The sequence below is a fragment of the Artemia franciscana genome, chromosome 12, assembly GCF_032884065.1.
Source record: "Artemia franciscana chromosome 12, ASM3288406v1, whole genome shotgun sequence".
Taxonomy (NCBI): Eukaryota; Metazoa; Arthropoda; class Branchiopoda; order Anostraca; family Artemiidae; genus Artemia; species Artemia franciscana.
The window spans coordinates 27,733,431-27,754,127 of record NC_088874.1 but is presented as its reverse complement, the minus strand read 5'-3'; the positions used below and the strand labels follow the sequence as shown (position 1 = coordinate 27,754,127).

The window sequence follows — 20,697 nt, the reverse complement described above, 5'->3', positions numbered from 1 at the left end:
AGCTAACTAATAATGAGTCGTACAATCTCAGTGCACGGCATGGCTAAGAAGGCCCTGCAGCCACGATTATTCTCGGCCTCTATCCCCTCCATGCCTACTTCTTTTGTTATGCAAATGAATGTCACTGGCCATGGTAGTGGCCCTGGGTGTGGAAATTGACCGGCTGCACGGAACATCCTCCCTGCCCTCTCCCCAAAGTATGTTTTTGCATTGTATACTATAATGTAGAATTGTCTTGTAGACTGCACATTCCTTTGAATTTTTTCCATCTATTTACAGGAAAACAAACATTGGAGTAAAGTCAATTTTTCGATACAATTAAGTAAATTATAATAAAATGCATAAAATACAATTAAACTTGTAATTTTGTGAAGGCCGCGGTTCTAAAGTTGAATTTTATAATGGTGGGTTGAACTGAATTTACATTATTATAAAAATGGTCTAATTTTTAAGGATTTTCTGTAGTCGCTTTTTGAATTCGACTGAAGTAAAATTCACATCATTTGGCTAGTCATCAATGTGCAGACATAATCATTGTCTAGAAATTTATGTCTAGCATAGCACACATGTAAACGGAGGTGAAGAAACTTTTTTTTTTTTTTTAAATTAAAATGAAAATGAGTGCTCCCTAGCCTTCAAAACAAAAACTCAATGATGTTCAGAAGAGAAAGAAAAGAGAAGGGAGAAAAAGAAAGAGTAGTGGTACCCTTATTGCTTCAAAGTGATGATGGCTTAGAATTAATGTCTAGATATAGCATAGGTGTGATCGGAGCCTAAGAATCTTTTTTTCTTCTTTAATTTCGTCAAATTAAAGCAAAAATGAATCCTTGATCTGCCAAAAAAGGCAACAACTCCCAATATTGTTCTATTGAGAAGAGGAAGAAAACACAAAGTGATATTTTGCTCACCCTTTTACAAGCAGCTCTGATTGGTCCAGATTATGATGGCTAGAAATTAATGTCAAGCTAAGCACACGTATGAACATGGCTGTCGACTGCTGATCTCTACGTGTAAAAGATTAGCCTTTTAAGTGATGAAAACGGATTGTTTATAATCTTTTTCTTTATGACTAGAATGCCCTCCACAATTGCAATTATCGGAATGTTGCTGATAAAGTCGGCTTCATCGTCCGGAAAGAAAAGTAAATAAACAAAGCGAAATGTCAAATAAAATTCTACGCTAAAATAAACAATTCCAGAGGAAATTACATTGCCGCCTGAATTGCTGTGGGCGGCTCCTCTGTCTTTTCACGACTCTACGTCGGCAAGTTAATTCCATTATCAATTGATTACTGATTATAAAAAAAAAGGCAGTATCCGTTTTAAGACGCATGACATACTAACATCTGAGCAATATAAATGTACTAGTCAAAGAACCTGTCAGATGACACATCAGAAAGAAAAAACCTTTAGCGCCTACTTTTGTGAGGAACAGAGAAATATGTTTTGCCCCCTTCCCCCAAACACAATTCCAAGTTCCTTTTAAAGAAAAAATCCTAGAACTTTCAAGTCGAACCCATGAAACAAAAAAAAAAGGTATACATACCAAAATACAAACTTTATCATCTTTTAAAGAAACTTGGCTACTGTATATACAATCGTTATAATGATAAATACTTTCTTGCCTTCAGGCATAGACATGCAGAAGAAAACAGTGTATACTCTGGTGATCATCGGAAACATTGGAGGCTTACTTGCGCGTCAGGTTATATCTCATGACTCCTTTTAGATAGCGGTTGGCTGAGAGTTACTGACATAACAAAAGAATTTTCTTGACAACAAAACTGATAAAGAGACGTATGTAACTTATTATTTGGAGAAACTGTAGTTAAGAGTACCAAGAGGTCCCCCTGGTATTTGAGGCTATATATCACTTTGGAGAAGGAATTCGCTTCATACCCCGTCATTCCCAAGAGTGGATATTATGTGTGTTTCTTTATAAAAAACGGTTTTTGTAGAACCTGGGAGAACAAAATACAATATTTTATATTGTTCTGGAATATAGGACATGGATTTTTAGCCGACTAGGTAGTTTTTCTCTAACCGAACATATGACAAAGTTGGATTTTAAGTCCTCGTGTAACTACTCCGCAGAATAAAGCTGCGTTCTCTTGGCTGCCCCTCCATTTCGTCCCATGTGACTAACATATTGATGCTAAACTTGGCTACCTTTTAAGGATTGGTCCTATGTATTTTAGGTTTTTTTTTTTGTTTGTTTGTTTTTTTATTTATTTTTTTTTTGAATGGCTAACTGAAGCAGTTGGGTGTTAAGTCTTGGTTAAGTTTTTTTTATTTAATTAGCTTAATTGACGGAGATACGCGACTTGTAATTTTGTGTTGGGGGAGATATGCTACTTGCAATTTTGTGCTGGGGGAAGGGGCAAACCATTTTTCTCTGATTCTTACAAAATAATATACCTTACTAATTCTGACCTTTTTTATTTACATTGCAGACAATATTGAATCTGCAGATTCGTGCAATGGAATCTTCAGTTAAAGCTGTCTAAAAAAAGACACTAAACTAAAAATAATGCCATGATAAATGGTTTTATCGGCTTTAGTTATAAAAACGGTTCTAAAATTGAATTTTGTGGTCTAGAATTTGCCACATTATTAAAAGAAGGCCTAATTTTTCAGTTCAGTTTAATTGTTTCTGCAGCCTGTATTTAGGTTTATTGAACTTGACATCCATAGACGATTGGATTTAAAGTATATTTAATAGCAATAAAACTTGTAAATGACAAAGTTGCGGTAAAAAGAAAATCACTTTATATACTATAAGCCAAAATATTATTTACAATTCCAAGTGGAGATGGCCATAAACATACTGGCACATTTGGGGAGGGGATGGAAGGAATTCCCCTTGAGATTATTGGTGCATAGGAGATAGGAAGTGTTCTCTTTTGATATTATTACTCCTTAACTAACGGCCCGTTGCAGCCCGAAGTGACACCAAAGGTGCGTATGCTCAGCCTCCTTTCCATTTGAAGGTTCAGCGTTTCCTCCCATCCCATGTGGCCCCAGTTAACCCTTAATTTTTGAAGCTGCAATTCATATTAAGAACCAAAGAATAGGGGTAACTTAAAAAAGTTAAAACTGGTGCCAGTGCCACTAGCGCCATCTAGCTTCCGGCGTTTTTGACCTCTTTTCTGCGTAATAATGATATAAAATTAGACTAATTAGTATAATTGGCAAAGTTAGTGTGGTAATAAGTGTCTGATCTCAGTTTCTGGAAAAGTACAATTACCAAGTGTGAAAAAGAATGCCGAGAACCACCAAAGGCTAGATGATGCGCTCATACAACTCTTACACTTGTCCATACTCTTTGGTTAAAAACAATGCGATGAAAATGGGACTCGAGTACGTACAGAAATGTTGTAAAAGTGTGAAAGAAAATGGTTTTATGCACACACATCGCCCTACCAAAGAGAAAAAGAGAGGTTATTTCCGTTTTAAATTACATATTTCTGGATGAGAAAATAATCCTGCCTTTTCAAATCCATGCCTACACACATCGAATAGCCTAACAGTTAGGCATTTCAATAGTTTGAGTTACTAAAAACAAGGGAAAGTTTTTGAGGCACATTAAAAAAAATTAAGTTCTCTGTTTCTTTGTGACCTTCCTATGAAGATTTTTGATACTTCTCTCTTATACCCTCCATAATCAAGTATATACACTACATTGTAGGTATATTTTTTGGTTAGGTTAGAAACCATTTAATATAATGCGTTCTGGTAAGAATAATCAAGTCCTTCAGATTTTCCCATATATTTCCTTGATTCGCCTATATTTTGATATTTTGACCCCCTCCCTCTTCTTTGCGACATCACTCTCTACATCAATTTAAAAATGACTTGTAGACGAAGTTCTCATTCATGTAATAAGTATTCCATCATAAAAAAAAAAACCATAAGACTGTCTTAATTCCTAGAGAAAGATCTGGCTTTGCAGTTTAAGAAAAATAGATGATAATAAAGTTTAACAGTATAAATTTTCTTAGGGGCTGGGGTGGCTAAAATAAGAAAAATGATTTGGCTATTATGTCTCAAATCTAATTTGCTGCAGACCATAAAGTTTTATATATTGATATTGTATATTTAATACTGTGATATATATTTATGCAATATTATACTGCAAATAATACTATGGTAAAGTCTTACAGATTTAATTATTTTGAGTCGCAATGCAAAATAGATTTTTTTTTTTTTTTTTTTTTTTAATCATTCAGTGCGCAAAATAGTAAAAGAAGGTTTTTTTTATAATAATGTTTATAATACTTATTTTAAAAAAATGTATCTACTTGTTTTGAATAACAATTGTTGGAAAGTTCAATTTTTTAGTAATCATTATTTCTCCTCAAGTACGGTTGTAGTGGGGGTGCGCTCTCTCCGATTACGTGAGGTTTTTGCTATCTTTTTTGTGCGTTGTCCATATAATTAACCTTTGTTTTTTTTTTTCGGAAAAATTGCGTGTCTGTGAGTTGTGCCGTTTTCTCCAACCATCTAGGAAAGAGTGTTGAAATACTCCTTACCAGATTTTCTTTTTGGGGGAAGGGGTGGTTGCATTAATGAAAACAATATATTTGACCATTTGAGGTAAGAAGTATTTAGAAGTTTGGAAAAAAAATACCATTTCCCGGATGGAGTCCCCCCCTCCACTTAGATGTCTGCTTTTGATTAGATACTATTGACGACACCTCCTACCATGATAAACCAATAGGGCGAGTCAAAAAATCGTACCTGCACTCGTAAACAATAATGGCTGTGTTTGCTGTTTGGGCACGGAAAGAACAATATAAGCCAAATGAGACTTTATGCAAGAGACTTTGAAGCCCCCTCCCCCCTTCTTCAGTGCTGGAATGGCACCTTTTATAGAAAAACACGAGTTCGCTGTTTTAAATGTCTCACATCACTTAGCAGATTTGATTTGAATCTATACTTCGTTTTATTAGTATAATTGAAACATAATTATCATTCGCCGAAGGTTTATTAATTTTTGAATTAAGTACATATTTGAAATATGTTGTGAGCCTATAAAAAAAGACGTCTTTTTATCTTTGTAAGGAAATTGGAAATTGACTTAATGGATCGAGTTCTATACTGACGATTTCCTGTTACTAAGAGGCTAGCGGAAATGGAATGGAATTTAGAGGAAATAGGGGCAAATTTTTAGATTAAAAATCACAAATCACAATAAAGTGGTGATCGTCTTATAAATAAAGCTGGCTTTTCTGCCCTGCGAAGCGTAAAGACGTTTTTCAAGGATGTGTAGGAATTTGTTTTGGGAGGTGGGGGTGAAAACGAAAAATGAGGGAATTTTAAGGAAAATATTAGAAACTGTATAAACAATCATAAATATCTTGAGATTTTTGGTCAGAGGATATTTTTGCAATACTACTTTACCACTAATAACAAATTGGATGAGTTTTCATTTCCAAAAAGTCCAGCGATCTGAATGAAAATCACACCAGATTCAGCGTATCAAAGAAACTACTTAATAGGTTTCAAGCCTCTGTCTAAAAAATATGGAATTTTTTTCCCCGAAAGAAAGATTACCGATGTGTGTTTATCTCTTCTCTTTTTTTCTTATTGTTTCCCAGAGATGATTGTGTAGAATAAGTTTAGAAAAAGAATAAGTCTGAGGAGATCGACAGAGGGCTCTTTCAAACATAAATTAAAAGTTCTAGTGTCCTTTTTAAGTGTCAACAAAATCTGAGGTCGTCAACTAGCCCCTTCCTTCGACTCTTTTTCCCCAAAGACATCAGATCAAAATTTTGAGATAACTATTTCGTTCAGCATAGTCAAAGAGTCTAATAACTGCCTCTGGAAATGTCATGACCCCCCTACAGCCCCTGGAGGAAGGGTGTAAGTTATGCAATTCGTCTATTGTTTATATATATGATTTATTATTGGGAAATATACGTTTTTTGGGATCGAGGAATTTTTCACTGAGGAGGGATTCCCCGGCGTGAGTAGGAAAACGATCAGAAATTAAATGAAAATAAGTTTATCAGCTTAAAGTAAAGAGTAACATTAAAACTTAAAAACGAGACAAAATTACTGCTCTTCACGCTAAAGTTTGACTTTTTTTCACATTTCTTTAGAAAGGCTGCTGAAACACAAGGGGCCGTTGGAATGGAATACGAAGCTTTTTTATAGTATTAAAAACTCCAGCGTACTGAGCGAGAGGTAGAGGAGGAGGTACCCACCTCATACAAAATTTTGTTCGTTTTAAGTTGTAATGTTGCTCCTTTAATATTCTTTTAAATACATGGTGACAATAAGTAATTTTATTTTCGAAAGGCGTAAGACGTTTATTTCTTTAATTATATCAGTTTGTTTTGTTTTTGTATATGGCTTTATGGGCTTTGGAGTGCACACGTATGTATAGGCCCAACGGTTTCCATCCCTTTTCACGCGGCTCATCCAAAGCAACCCTAACATTGGTTCAATGCTGCGTTACTGAAGTCATCAACTGTACCTATTTAATAAATATTCATCTTTTTATTGATTTCGTATCATTCTCAAGCACGGCCGTATACAGGGCTTCAGGGTTTTATCCCGCCATCTCGGAATTTTCGTCTGACTCATAAAAACAAAGCAAAAATGAAAATAAATTTTTTTTTAATGTTCCTTTAAATTTTTTTAACCCTTCTCCTCTCCCCCCCCCAAAAAAAAAACATCAGAATAAAAACCCTGGATACATCCCTAATCTCAAATGAACCATAACTTTAAAGAGTATGTGAAATAAATTTTTATGTATGTCTCAGTTAAAATTTAAGGCGATCGGGTACCTTAAAATCATTTTATGAGCCTCAGCGTTGGCTGACCATCGCAAAGAAAAATTTCCATTAGCGAATTCTCCCAGAGGACTAGCTATTACGAGAGATGTCGAAATTCTTTGGCTGGACCGTGAAATTTCACTGAAAAGACAATGAAATGTTTGTGTCTCTTTAGTCGGCGAGCTTGTGAATCAAAGCGGATGGCACCACAGGGAACTCCCGATGTTTCCAAGTTACTCAAATGACAATTTTTCTGAAGTTATTTTCCTAGCAGTTATATTCGAACATTTCTGGGTCAGCACTTTCCTGAAGTTTCAAAAGAAAATTATGCTCCATTTAATCGAAAAACATTTTCTTTTCAATCTTGTTGATACATTTGTCAAAGTGTTTCTCAAATGTCTGAATTTCTTGTCACTATCATTGCTCTGCTAGTTGTTCAAGTTATGTTATTAAAATATTTAAGATAATGACTAATAAATTTATTTACTAGAATGATGGTGTGATAAATTTTAAAATTACCATGTTTTTTGAATCAGTCATTCAACAATCTATTCGTTACAAGATTGTAAATACATCTAAAGCAGGCACACACACGCACACAGAGACAAAAATATTAAAAGATTTAAAGTTCTAATGCATGCCGTTAAACAGGGGAGCTTTGGGCCTGCCTCTACTGAAACGAATGTGGCCGCTCTCCGAAAATTAATATTAAAAAAAAGCTTTTTCTGATAAAAGTCGAAACTCAAAACGAACAAAAATTACTACTTCGCAGTTTATGCACCACATTTTTGAAAAACGTTTCAAACCAACTGTATATTTCCTTACGTTTGTAGAATTCACAAAATCTAGCGCTTTACTGAAAACACAAAATTGACGGAACAAAACAGGAATAGAAAACCCCTATTCCTGTTGTAATTCCTATGTAATGAAGAATTGTTATTATCTTTTTTTTAACAGGCGTCGTTATCCAGACTGTGGACATTACAATCGTCGCTATGACGAAGAGAGACTTTTAAATAATGGGGAAGAGAGACGATATTACGCTCATATTGTGGAAGCTGATGACCTTGACGACTGTCATAGTCGATATGAACCTCTAAGACGACATACGAAGCATGCCTACCACAGAAGATCCAGGTACACTTTTGTTTATATTTTGTTTTCTATTAATCCTGATATTTTGAAACAACAGCTAAAACTTCGCCAACTTTTTTGCTTGGTAATTCATACCAAATACGCATCCAGGTGTTAGGGGGGGGGGAGAGATCTTAGGAACCACGTCCAAGAATTTTTCAGCTTTATACAAAATTGTTCGTATAGTTTTCCAATTTTAAACGTATGAGTGACCCCCCTCATCCTTTCATTATAAATTCCTGTCCAGGTGCCTGATTCATTAAAAGCGGTGTTTTAGCATTTATAGTGTCATTATTGTGGCGTGTCGTTATTCTTAATGATGATAAATTTTACTGTATAGAACGGCCAAAACTCCCTAAAACTTGTGTTTTCTGAGAGTTTTCCATGTTATTTTCTATAGTCCCACATATTCGATGTTTCAACGCAAGAAGAACACGTTGCTTTCATTTCATAGCTGAGGTTCAGTTCTATCCATGTGTCAAAAATAATTCTTTTTTTTTTATATACTTTCTTGGCGTAATATTTTGGATTGAAATTCAGATTGAAAAGGCTTAGTTGGATTTCCCACTGCGCACGTAATTTTCTATGCTAAGTGGTTAGGTTGTGTTGCATTAAGAATAAACGTGAAAATCCCTAAATCTCTCACAATCATCGGTTAAATGATCAAAATCATAACCATTCTTACAAAAGTTAAAGTGTGAATGGAGACGAAGATCCAAGCTCTGATCAGACGTGAAAGTTTTTCTAGAAGTTTATTACTGTGTTTTCAGTAAAAAATCAGTTTGTTCATCCATATATTTCGTATTGTTGTTGCTGTCTACTTGACACTACCCACCTTACGGACAAAATTTACTCCACAACTTAAATTATAAGTATCAAACAATAAGCGTTATAATAATTAAATCATAAGCCTGTATGATTAAATAATTAAGTTGATAATTAAATAATAAAAATTAGATAATACTAAAAAACCAAAAATCTAATAAATGAAAAATTAAGTAATTAAAATTAAATTAAATAGTGAGTATTATAATTAAGTCATAAATATTAAATTAAGCAAGTGGGAAATTTTCTATGATCTAGTGTGAAGCACATTATAGTTGGAGAAATTTGTCGCTTTATTTAAAAAAAAGCTAAATAAGTTCTTTATAATGTTTAACCCCACCAAGAAATAGAGTCATTGTAAAATAGTGAGTATCAGAGTCTTTTTTTTCCATTTAGTTTTTGCTCAGATTTGCAGAACTGCAGCGAAAATAGATGGACGCGAAAAAAAATCTATAACGTAATTAAACAATGATTTGAGCCATTTATCTCTTTTATCAGAAGAATCAAACGGTTTCTTATTTTTTTTAATTTACATTAAAATATATTCGTTTTTTATTTATGTTTATCTTTGTATGTGTATCTCATTGAAATATATTAATTAAATAAATAAAAGGTTTGGTACTTATATACTATAGCGGCAATACTCAAGAAATGAACTTAGGTTAATCCTAATGAAAAATGGTAAAAATAGAATACTTTAGAAACAAATTTGTGCTATATATTTGCATATTGGGGGGGGTAAAGTGTAGCGGGTCTGCATGCAATATGTGTTTGCTACTATTATTCTGCATATTATGAAGTAAGAATTGTTATCTAACTTCACGCTGTCCAAATACTTCACGCTCCCCCCTAATGTGCAAATATATGCCCAAATTATATAGGTCCAATGTATTCTGTCACCCGTGACTTGTTTTTCACTGAGCCCAAGCTAATTGTCTGAGATACAGACCGAAAACCTGTTTGTTTTCGAATTTTGTACTGCGTAGACTTGGTTGAGTCACGGGTTTCGATGACGTAGTCGAAGATGGGACAAGGACTGTAAAAGATCGCCGAAGAAACTGCAGTTGTCGAAAAGGGCAGTCTAACGTCTAGTAATTGCCAAAATGAAACAGTTAAAAGGGTCGTGGCCCTCCATGTTGAATAACTGCTCTAAAGCTTACTGACGCCACGTGAGGAATAGTTGAAAATTTGGATGATCATCTACTGAATATCTTTCAACAATCCATGCCTTTAGAACAGTCTCCCTTTCGATCTGCCTGAATACTTACACAGCTTTCTTGTGCATCTAAACTAAATTTCAAATCTTAATTTCTATCTTCTCTTGTGAAGTTTAAAGAGTGAACATTCTTCCCTTTGTTTTTGGGAATTGCCGACTTGGCTCGAAAATGACTTTGGTCCAATTGTCGATAGACATCTGGCATTAGGAAAGTCCAGAGTCAAGCTTCTGAAGTACATGGTGGCCTTAGTCTATGGATCGGGCCTCACTTCATAAATATCTGAACTGAAACGAGAAACGGCTTAATTCAACGGCTACATGGCATCGAAAAATCAACTTTTTAGACGGAATTGTTCCTTGGAATAATTTAGACTGATGCTGTGGAGGATAATTTAGACAAATAATTTTTGTGGCTGAAATATAGTCCAAAACCAGTTTCAATGCACCTTTAGCATCGGAACATAAGGCAGCTTCTTGTATTACACTATTTTGAGTTGGTATATACGCTGGAATTTTTCCTGGAGGAGGGGGGGGGGTCCAAAGATATCTGGTATTCGAGGAGACCAATAATGAAAGAAACATTTTTAATTTTATTATTTGATTTAAAAAATTCCTGATTTGGGGGGATTACCCCTTCCTCTGCGTACATTCCTGTTTCGGAGGGACTTTTGCCCTACGTTTTCAATTTGAAATTAGAATTTAGAAATCTATGGCAGATGTATCCAGACTATATCTCTATTACGGTAGAAAATGTACTTTAAATGGTTCTAGGCATTTACCCCTCCTCCCGTGCGATTACCCCTCAGAAAATACACCCACAGAAAATACCCCCCACCCCCCGTAGAATACCCCCACTGGGAAATACCCTCCGTGAAAAATAAGGTTTTCCAAAATTTGAGACGTTTATTTGAGTTTTGTTTTTTTAATTTCCGTAGGGGAGATGAGTTTTGGTATTTGTGTATTATGCGCCATTTACTCAATTCAACGTTGTACAAAACTTGAGAACAAACGGGTTTCTTCGTTAGTTTCTCTCAGCTTAGCGTGAGACAAGACAAAGACGACTGACAGAATATGTTGGAAATATATAATTTTTTTATTTATTAATACCAAATACGGTAAGCGTTCTAGCTTGTTGCACTAATTTGTTGCAATAACTTGGTCTATATATTTGCACATCAGGGGGGGGTAAATATTTGGATAGTTTGGAGTCAGAAAACAATTACCTCATAATATGCGGAAAAATTTAACTAACACATTTTGCACGCAGAACCGCTACATTTTACCTTCCCCTCCCTAATGTACAAATATATTGCCCAAATTTGTTTCTAAAGTAACGAATAAACCTGTTTGTTCTCGAGTTTTTCACATCGTAAACTTGAGTGAGTGGTGCAAAAGACAAGTGCCAAAATTATTTTCCTCTACGGAACTTAAGAAAACAAAACTCAAACAAAATTCCCAAATTTGGAAAACCTTATTTTCCAGGAAGAGGCCGTTTTCCATAACCGGTTTCCTTTAAAAAATATTGGTTCTTGCCCCTTCCCCTTATAATAAAACTGAACTAAAGTGTCTAATATTAGTAGTAAAAGGAGGTGGGGCGAGAAATAATCCAGCCCATAGTTTTGATCACGGACTTCAGGTAAGGGTGATCTTGGGCCCATTCATGAGAGATTTTATTTGTTTTAAAAATGATACTTGTAGAGACTAGCGGCATTTCATCGTTGTCCATATCGCCACGTATCTTCCTCAAAAATCAGGAGGGAAGAAATAATGATTCTGTAGCAGTTGAAGTACCCTTGATTTACATCTTTTTGATAAAGGTTAATTTTACTGAATTTGCCAAACCTAAATGCTCATTTAAGTGGAAATTGTATTTGCAGGTGCAAATACACAACTTTAAAAACAAGTTAAAATTGGGCAACCTAACTGTGTAAAAAAGGAGTTTGATCAAATAACTTTTTGGCACGATTTTTAATTTTTTGCCAGTTTTTTATGTACTTTTCGGCAATGTCACGCTTAAAGGTTGTAGGCCTATTAGACATGTTTACACTTCAGAGATAATTGCCAAAAACGGTTTGCTATGTTGTTCTCAAAGGGATGATCAGCACGGTAATGTACATTAGGTGGTGCAATCTTCCCTTTGAGAACAGCTTGGCCGACGGTTTTTAGAAATTATTCTGAAGCGTGTAATTGGAAGAACAGAGACGATAAAAATTACATGACAGTGTTAAAATTATAGAAAAAAACCTGTTTAAATCACAGAGGGCGTGCGGATATAGTGGGGTTCAAAATTCCGGTACTTGTATGATATACCCCCAGTAGCTCAAATTATTCGTGCATTGATGCCCTGTAAACCGGTTTTTTTCGCTAGTTTCTTTCAAATTAGCGTGAGAAAAGACAAAGGGAAGTGTCAGACTATATGAGAATTATATGATTTTTGGTATATATTTGCACATTAGGGCGGGGGGGGAGTAAAGTATTTGGACAGTGTGAAGTCAGAAAACGATTCTCAGTTCGTAATATCAGAATAATTGTAGCTAACATATTTTGCATGCCGACCCACTTTACTTAACTTTAAATTGGTTTCCAAAGTATTATATTTTTATCATACTTAGGTATATTTTGTTAGGATCAGTCCAACTTCACTTCTTCAGCTACAGAGGGTATATTATACAAGCACCAGAATTCCTTTCTCAAGTTTATTCCATTGTTTTCGATGGCCCCTCCCCAATTAATTTTAGAGGCTGGTAAAATGGTAATTTTATCTTTCAGCTTGCTAATTAATTGAAGATTTGACATAATTTATTGCCAAATCTCCCTAATTTAAAGAATAGAATACTGAAAGAAAAACATTTTCAAATAATCCAGTGCGAATGAAAATGATCTGTCTGCCCCCCCCCCCCCTAAAGGACGAGATCATGTTATGAATCACAATAGCATAAGAAAGAAAAAAATTATTTTGAACATGTATAATAATAATAATATTGCATTATCCTCATGTAAAATATTTCTTTTTAGGATCAAACAAATATTTGACACCCAATGCGTGCTATAAACTTTTCGCATTTTTAGTAATTGTAATTGTCAATTTAATACTTTCTAATGGTACGCTCTATTTGTTTTTGTTTTCTTCTTCTTTTTTTTCATTTGAATCCGAAGACGAAAAGATGCTCCTACAAAAACTTTAAAAAGCTTCTTTTTTTTTTTTTGAAGTGTAAACCTTGTAAAATTATTAAATCGTTAGATATGACTTTAAGATGGTAACTAATTGTTAAACCATAAGCAAATTTTGAGCTTCAAATCAGAGCTAGTAAATGCTTATTCAAAGGCCAGTTATTGATTTTTGCAAATATTTACAAACATATTGTAAATATTTGCTACCAAAAAATAGTTACACGGGGTTTACTTGAGTGGGGTTGATTTTTATCGAGTCTTGATTTAAACTGGTTTGAGTTGAATGGGGGTATAGTTAAATAGGGACTGAGAGTTCAATTGGATAATGTTCAGTGAGGTTGAGTTGCACGCTGAATTAAACAGGCTGGGGTTGGGTTGCATAGGGATTCAGGGGCTGAGTTGCATATTTGAAAAATTCAATTTTTTTTCTGTGCTATCATAGAAAAATTGGAAAAAACGACGGAATAGACCTATATTCCGAATAGACCAAAATACCTGCCAATATTTTGGAAACTTGATTTTGCCCCTTCCCCAAGCTTTCACATTGACGCCACTGTTTTTACCTTACTTACTGTTGAATATTTGTGATTTGGACTTTTTTGCTGCTAAGACCTTACTTCTGGCGAAATTTTCCTTTCTTAAATTCAGTAATTTCTTGTTTGTCATATCGCCAGAGGTCTTATTCCTTTGTCCCAATGACTAGAGCTATCCACAGGGATTCCTATTGGGAAATACATAACACGTTCATCCCTACTGCGTGGGGATTCGATGACTGGTTATGCCAAAGGAGAGAACTAATATTTTCATTCGACTCGGCATAAACAAAACTAATGGATTTACTTCTAAGTTGAGAACAAAAGTAAAGAGAAGCTTGGCAGGTGTTCTTAGCCAGAGTGGTTTTCAATTGAGGGGGAATGTTCTGCACCATTGTGTGCAGGAAATGTACAACTCTATCTGTTTATGACAAGGTAGTTTTATGTTTAAAATATATTTATCAGAGATTTTTAGAGAAACGATCCATACTGATGAAAATTTTGATTGAAATATGATTGATGTAATCTAAACTATAACCAAATGGTGGTTGATTTCTTTCAAAATTTGTTTATAAGGATTTCTGTGCCTTCTGATTACGAATGTGAGAATAATATTCTCACCTAGTTTTTTTGCACACATCTGCAATATGATGTATGCTTATTACTAAAGACTCATCGCATTACCAAGCTAAGACCAACAAAGCTGCGTAAACTTCTCCTTTACCCCAATTTGTTTAAAACTTTGCCCCACCCTCTCCAATGAATTTGTTTCTCTAAATCCTTTCCTATGGCCTCTTTCCACTTTATCTTGGGACTACCAGGGCCGAATTTAAAGCTTTGACGCTCCTAAGCCTAAGCGCTTTTGCGAGATTTTCCGAAAGTCCACTGAGAGGTATTGAAAGGACTAAACAAGAGTAACTGATGAGCCAAGAGTAATGAAAGAGAGGTGATATCGAACTCTCCGTTGTCATTCTTGGGAGACATCTGACAGGTTACAAGTGGCCACGGAATTCCTGTGATGTTTTAAAATAAGCTTTCGTGAATAGGCTGTGCGGTCGTGGAGTGTACCTTGCCGTTTGACGATAAATCACATCGATCCAGATTTTGTTAAGGAAAAAAAACACCCAGGGATAATTTATTGCGCCCCCGGACATTCTACGCCTCTAGGACCGGGCCTAGTGGGCCTATTGGTAAATCCAGGCCTGGGGACGACTTGCTTTTGGTTGTGTCTTGAAACGTCCAGGTGTCATCCTTCATCCTTACAACGTGGCCTAACATCTTAACAATTCTAACCCTACAAAGAAAGATCCAACTACATATTTCACGTAGTTTAGTGCTGATATACTTCTATATTTTGTATGCATGTGCCGTATGCAGGGCTGTATCAAATATTTTTTGTGTGAGTCAGGCAAAAATTTCAGTGTGACGTTCAATCTGGGTAAACCCCCATCTGGTATCGATCATGGTTTCCTCCCTCTCTAGAAAATTTCCTAAAACCTATCGTTACGCGTATTCGTTGGCTATGCGGAGATGTTAAATATTGTGTCGCTATTTTTAAGCAAAGACATATGCAACTTCTTACACTAGTTTATTGCACTTATTATTACCAACTGGTAATATTATTACTATTTCTCCAAGTATAGTAGCGAATATGTTTTTAACAGTTTTTCTTATTTCTGTGAAAATAAAAAAGTCTAGTTACTTTAGAAACACTCAGGAATCAGGAATGAAAAAGGCTTCCGTATGTAGTTATCGAGTTTATAATAGTTGTGGATGCTCTCTTAGAAAAAGAAAACTCAGGAATCAGGAATGAAAAAGGCTTCTATATGCAGTTATCGAGTTTAAAATAGTGGTGGGTGCTGTATTAGAAAAAGAAACGGTGAAAAATCTGAAAAGAAGCTAAAACACATGGCACGAAACACATTAGAAACCTTAGATGTCCTTTGAAGGTGTAGCAGTATTTGGAAATGAACAAACTGTTAATGTTCCAATTTCTATGAACAAAAAGCGTTATCAAATTAAACAATTAATTAATTAAAAAGACAAAAAGAGTTATCAAATTAAAACAATTAATTATACATAATTAATTGTTACACATGGTTTAACATGACAAAGTTAACAAAAATATACACGCAAAAACCTCCTAATTTAAAACAACTAAAGAAAAATCTTAGAGAAACGTGATTTTCAGGCATGAAAAGTATAAGGCTGGTCCAAGGAACAAGATTTTTTTTAATTCCTTTATATTTTAGCATCTTTTGTTAGTTTCAAACTAAGATCCAAATGCCTAATTTGCTATGTATTAATGAACACTTGCTAATTGTCTATAATCCTGGATTTAGATGTTGGGAGCTTTTATTTTAAGCTTTTGAAATTAATGGCTAGATCGAAGAGGTGTTCATTCTCAGAAATCACTTACACTAGGTGGCGCGTGCCGAGTGTGGTGAAACTGTGCGATACATATAGCGTTCAGAGATGTACTCTAGGTTGCGGAAAGGGGGCTTCCCCTGGGGCTAGGTACAGATTCTCATCTGCTTCGTTTTGATTTATAGTTCACTGAAGATAAGAGACATTAAATCAGAAATATAGGCAAGGGGTCCTCAGCCCTATGCCCCAAAAAGTTTAAGGCTTTCCTTATATTTCATTGTAGTTATCCGTATGAATATTCTTTTTTGGTCTTTTTTTTTGCTTTGGAGTTTAAGTCCCCCGCCCCTCCTGAAACAAAATATTTTGTGCATACCCACGTAAGTCAAATTCTGGTTGAGGAAAAGAATTGCTTATGTCAAAAATAAGGTATTTTATTATCAGGAGCGGATTTAAGACGAATATTGAGGGGATGTAAAAAATGGGCTCCCCAGTCTGTATATTTTGCTCCTCCGACCTTATAACTGATGCAACTTTCGAGATTCTGGGGAGGGGGCACGTGCCCCTAAAACAACCCTTGTTTTTTCAGTATATTCAAAATGGATTGGCAGACAGTATGTAATTAAAAGTATCTTCCTCTTTTTGTGATTATTCTCAGCATATTCATATCTTACAATTGTAAATCCTTTTTCTAGGTCGCACGATTTGAATAATATATGCAACCAAGAGAGAGAATGCATTAAACCTATGCGTCCAGCATATTATTCACGCCTTGAAAAACCAGTTCATCATTTGAGAAGTCGTTCTTGCGAAAATTCTGAAGTGGCTTCTCCTCGACCACAGCGGCATCATCGTCAACCAGAGTGCTTTTCAGAGATGGCATCACCGCATCATCTTCTTCGCCATAAGCATCGTGAACGAGATCAGGCCCGAGCTATGCAGCAAGTAGCTCGGTGGCTTGCGCGACAGAAAATTTGTGATCCAGAAGCAGGCACAGAGGCTGATATTGATGATGATGATTGGGAAACCGTTGACGGTACAAAATACAAATATACAAAGCGTGATAGTGATTATAAATTATGTGGGTCATTTAAGTTATATGAAGAGAACGGTGTGTTCAATAATTTTCGTGGATTTGAGGAAAAACGGACGAAGAAAGCTAAATCCCGACAGAGGTCGACAACTGTGCCAGCCAGTGTCTTAAATGGTTATAGAACACGGAAACATGAACATAGACACGTACATGAACATATTCATCATCATTATCATCACTACAATGGACAACAGACAATTGTTCTCTAGAAACGGAGTATTTTGACATCAGTTGTATTAGAATTCAGATATAATCAGCTGTGTTATTTCGGACTAGACGGATTTTTGTTGCATACAGTATTTGTAAATTTTTTATTAACCATCTCTCCGGACTTAAAGAGATCGGTTTTTAAGTTAAATGTCCTAATTATTTATTGACTTTTTTTCTTTTTTTAATAAGGACTATTTTATTAAATTATCTCCAGCTTTATTATGTCTTGCTCGCTCATAGGTATATCTACCTAAAGGAATACTGGTTCACAGGGCTATATCCGGGGGATAACTGGTTAGAACCTCCTGCCCCTTCAAATTTTTGTCCGAGGCGCACAAAAGTAAGGAAAATTCGTGCAAAAAATTCTTGTTGTGTTTTGTAAAGTTTTTTATAGCCCCTTCCCCCCCCCCCTCGAAACAAATATCCTAGACGTGGCCCTGTTCGCTGGTTACTTAAAAGTAGATAATGTTGAAAGAGTAGTAGCTTTAATTTGATAAACAAAAAATAAAATTTTGTGAAACTGATTGTTTCGTTTGAAATACATTTTCCTTGTACTTCTATAGAGGGGGCGGATATTTCACATCCATGGCTTGAGTAAGGTTTCCTGTGTGAGAAATCTACGCCTGTTTTGAAACGGAATTGAGTATTTGGAAGAGTGCTGAACGCTAATATTGGCCTCAAGGGCCATCAGATAAGAAAAATCAGGCATTAAACAAATGTTGTTTTCGCAACAGAGACCCACCCTCCCCTCCCTCTATGTGGAGAAATGCGTTCTCCTTTTGAAGAATACATCTTTCAATCCTCACTTTGTTACTGGTATTCATTCCAGAATCATTTCCTTTGATGAAAGTTTAATGACATTTATTTTCCTTTTGAAAACAAATGTCACGTGATGCTCTGAAAATATTGTCAATTTCTATTCTAATGAATTATAAATAAGTTCTTTTAGGGGTTAAAATCATAAAAGATCGTCAAATAGCACATCAAGTTTTCTATTTCGGCTAATTTTTGCTACCACATAGTAAATTACGGACAAAACCGTTATTTTGATTAGATCTGGGAAATTTTGATCTGTTTTTTTTTTTTTACATTTTCCTTGAGTTCTTACAAAGACCTATGTTCGTTTACAAACATGTAAGGTATTGCATTGACAGTTGGGCACGAACGCTGGGTGATTGAATAAACGAAAAGCGCAAAAGTTCATTGATTTTCCCCGCTGCAGCTCAGAGACGTCGCTTCAGTTTTGGTATCTTGAAAGATGGGGAAACATCGGGTCATTTTTTGGGGGAGGGGCGTAAGACTAAATAAATTTCTATTTTAATACAGATTGAAGGTTTTACATCCTTTTGAATGTTCAGTCTTAAGTGACCATGGCTGACCGCCCCTCCTAGAAAAGGTTTCCCTTCTAAGAAATGTCTCTTGCTAAGAAATGCCCATGTCAAGGACTGTGTTGTTTTTGGTTTTCGAGGGAATATTAATGTCGAAGAACCCAGACTTGTTTGCAAACGTGAAACTAGATTATTTTAAGTATTCTGGTAATGGTCGAAACATTTTATTTTCCGAATAGTTTTTTACGACGACAAAGATAAATTAAGTATATAGAATAAGGAAGAATTGATAACATTTTGAATATTTGCGCCAAAAATTACAATTTTCTTAATTGCCTTCTCCACACTACTTTCAAAAAATCTTTATTATAGAAAGTATGTGCCTATTCATCCAAATAAATTTTCAATGCAATGCCTCGATTTTCCACTTTATTATTTTTTGGAGTTGATTCAATTTTTCTTCATTTCTTTCCAGTGACTAAGTATTACATCTGTAGTTATATTGTTCTTTATTATTATTTTTTATTTATGTTATTCTTTACAGTATGTATTATTCTGGTAGTAATGGTATTTCTGCTCCATTTTGATATGTGTTTTCTATACGTGAAATATAATTTGCATTTAAGTTAAAGTAGATATGAAAGGGCTTAATCATATATGTTGTATAAAAATATTTATCTATTTGAGACTCATTCCCGATTTCTCTTTTAACAACTTATAAGTGTGTTTGGGGGTGGGGGTCGTTGAATTTATACGCTCTGTATGTTTTTTAGGGTCTGTTTCAACAAGTATTCATATTATCTGATATATATCATGACAACTGGGAGGGGTAAGTAAGTTTTTGGGGTTACTTCATCAGCTGCTTTGTACAGTTACATAATATGATAGTTGTTTAAAATAACCAAACAAATCACTAAACTGAAATGTTAATTAAACACGATATTTTTAGAAAGCAAAGAACATGTTTCTCATTCTTTCTTTGCTGTTGAAAATATTTTAAACAGAGACGTAGCTAGTATTTTCAGCGCCCATGGATAATGTCAGCTTTTTATCCCCTCCTCCTTCACCATCACTACCATAATATAAGTAGATCATACTTTTAGTAAAAAACAGTTCTTAGTTTGAAACAATTCGGCCTAACCTTTAGCATTGTAGAGAACAAAAGCTTAAAAAGCCTTGATTTAGGCATTTAAAGATTTCCACCCTTACCTCATCCCCCTTGCTACACTACTGATCTTAAATATCACTCCAATTTCCTTTTTTCTTAAGAGATTAAGTCTACATTAAGACGCTAAAAATAGTTTCCTGGTGTTTCTCTTAGACTACGGGTATGAGCTTTGACCAGCTAATGGAGTTTTGATGTTTTCGACTAACACGATTTGTTATAATATTTACCTGTTGCTTATGTAAATAGTATTTTATCAGAAACCTCGTGGTCCTTTTTTAAGGAAAGATAATTTTGCTCTAAAAATGTAAATCCAGCTAGGCCGCATCCAGGATTTTGTTCGGGGGGGGGGACAAAAAACTAACAGTGCATCAAACATTTGTTTATATGTATTTTTGTTATATTTTGAGAGCCAGACAATTATTTATTTTTTTCGGGGGGGGGGTTCAAATCCTATATACCCCCCTCCTCTCTTTAGATACAGCCTTGAAAGCCATCTTCCCACTAAGTCATACAATGGGACTGCAAGTAATAAAGAACTTAAAAATGGAACTGGGAGCTGTGGGTGAACTTTATAGTGCTCGCTAAAGTCTTATTTTAATTTTATTAAAATTTTCTGGAATTTAATGGATTTTCAAATATGAGCTCTTGTTTGCATCCCTAAACTCAATTCTTTTCCTTTAAAAACGTTTTTGGTTACTTTCATATCTCCTTTAACTACAACTCTTCGATGTATTTATAAACACGGAATCAAGTATTGTGTTGTGTTTCAGCGAATTATCAATACCTGTACAAAATTAATTCATTTTTGCGAAAAGAGTTTTTTCTTTGTTGGTTTCATCCCTTGATTTAGTTATTTGTCAAATATGCATAAACG

At 34.9% G+C, this 20,697-nt stretch overlaps 1 protein-coding gene across 1 annotated transcript in view; it reads left to right on the top strand.

Moving 5' to 3' along the window:
* LOC136033947 (protein naked cuticle-like) overlaps positions 1-19,109 on the top strand; it is a 61,662-nt gene extending 42,553 nt beyond the window's left edge. Inside the window, exons 6-7 of the mRNA XM_065714969.1 lie at positions 7,739-7,918; positions 16,720-19,109. Coding sequence (XP_065571041.1) covers positions 7,739-7,918; positions 16,720-17,326 — 787 coding nt within the window. The 3' untranslated portion in view covers positions 17,327-19,109. The remainder of the gene's footprint in view (positions 1-7,738; positions 7,919-16,719) is intronic.
* Positions 19,110-20,697: the final 1,588 nt, after the last annotated feature.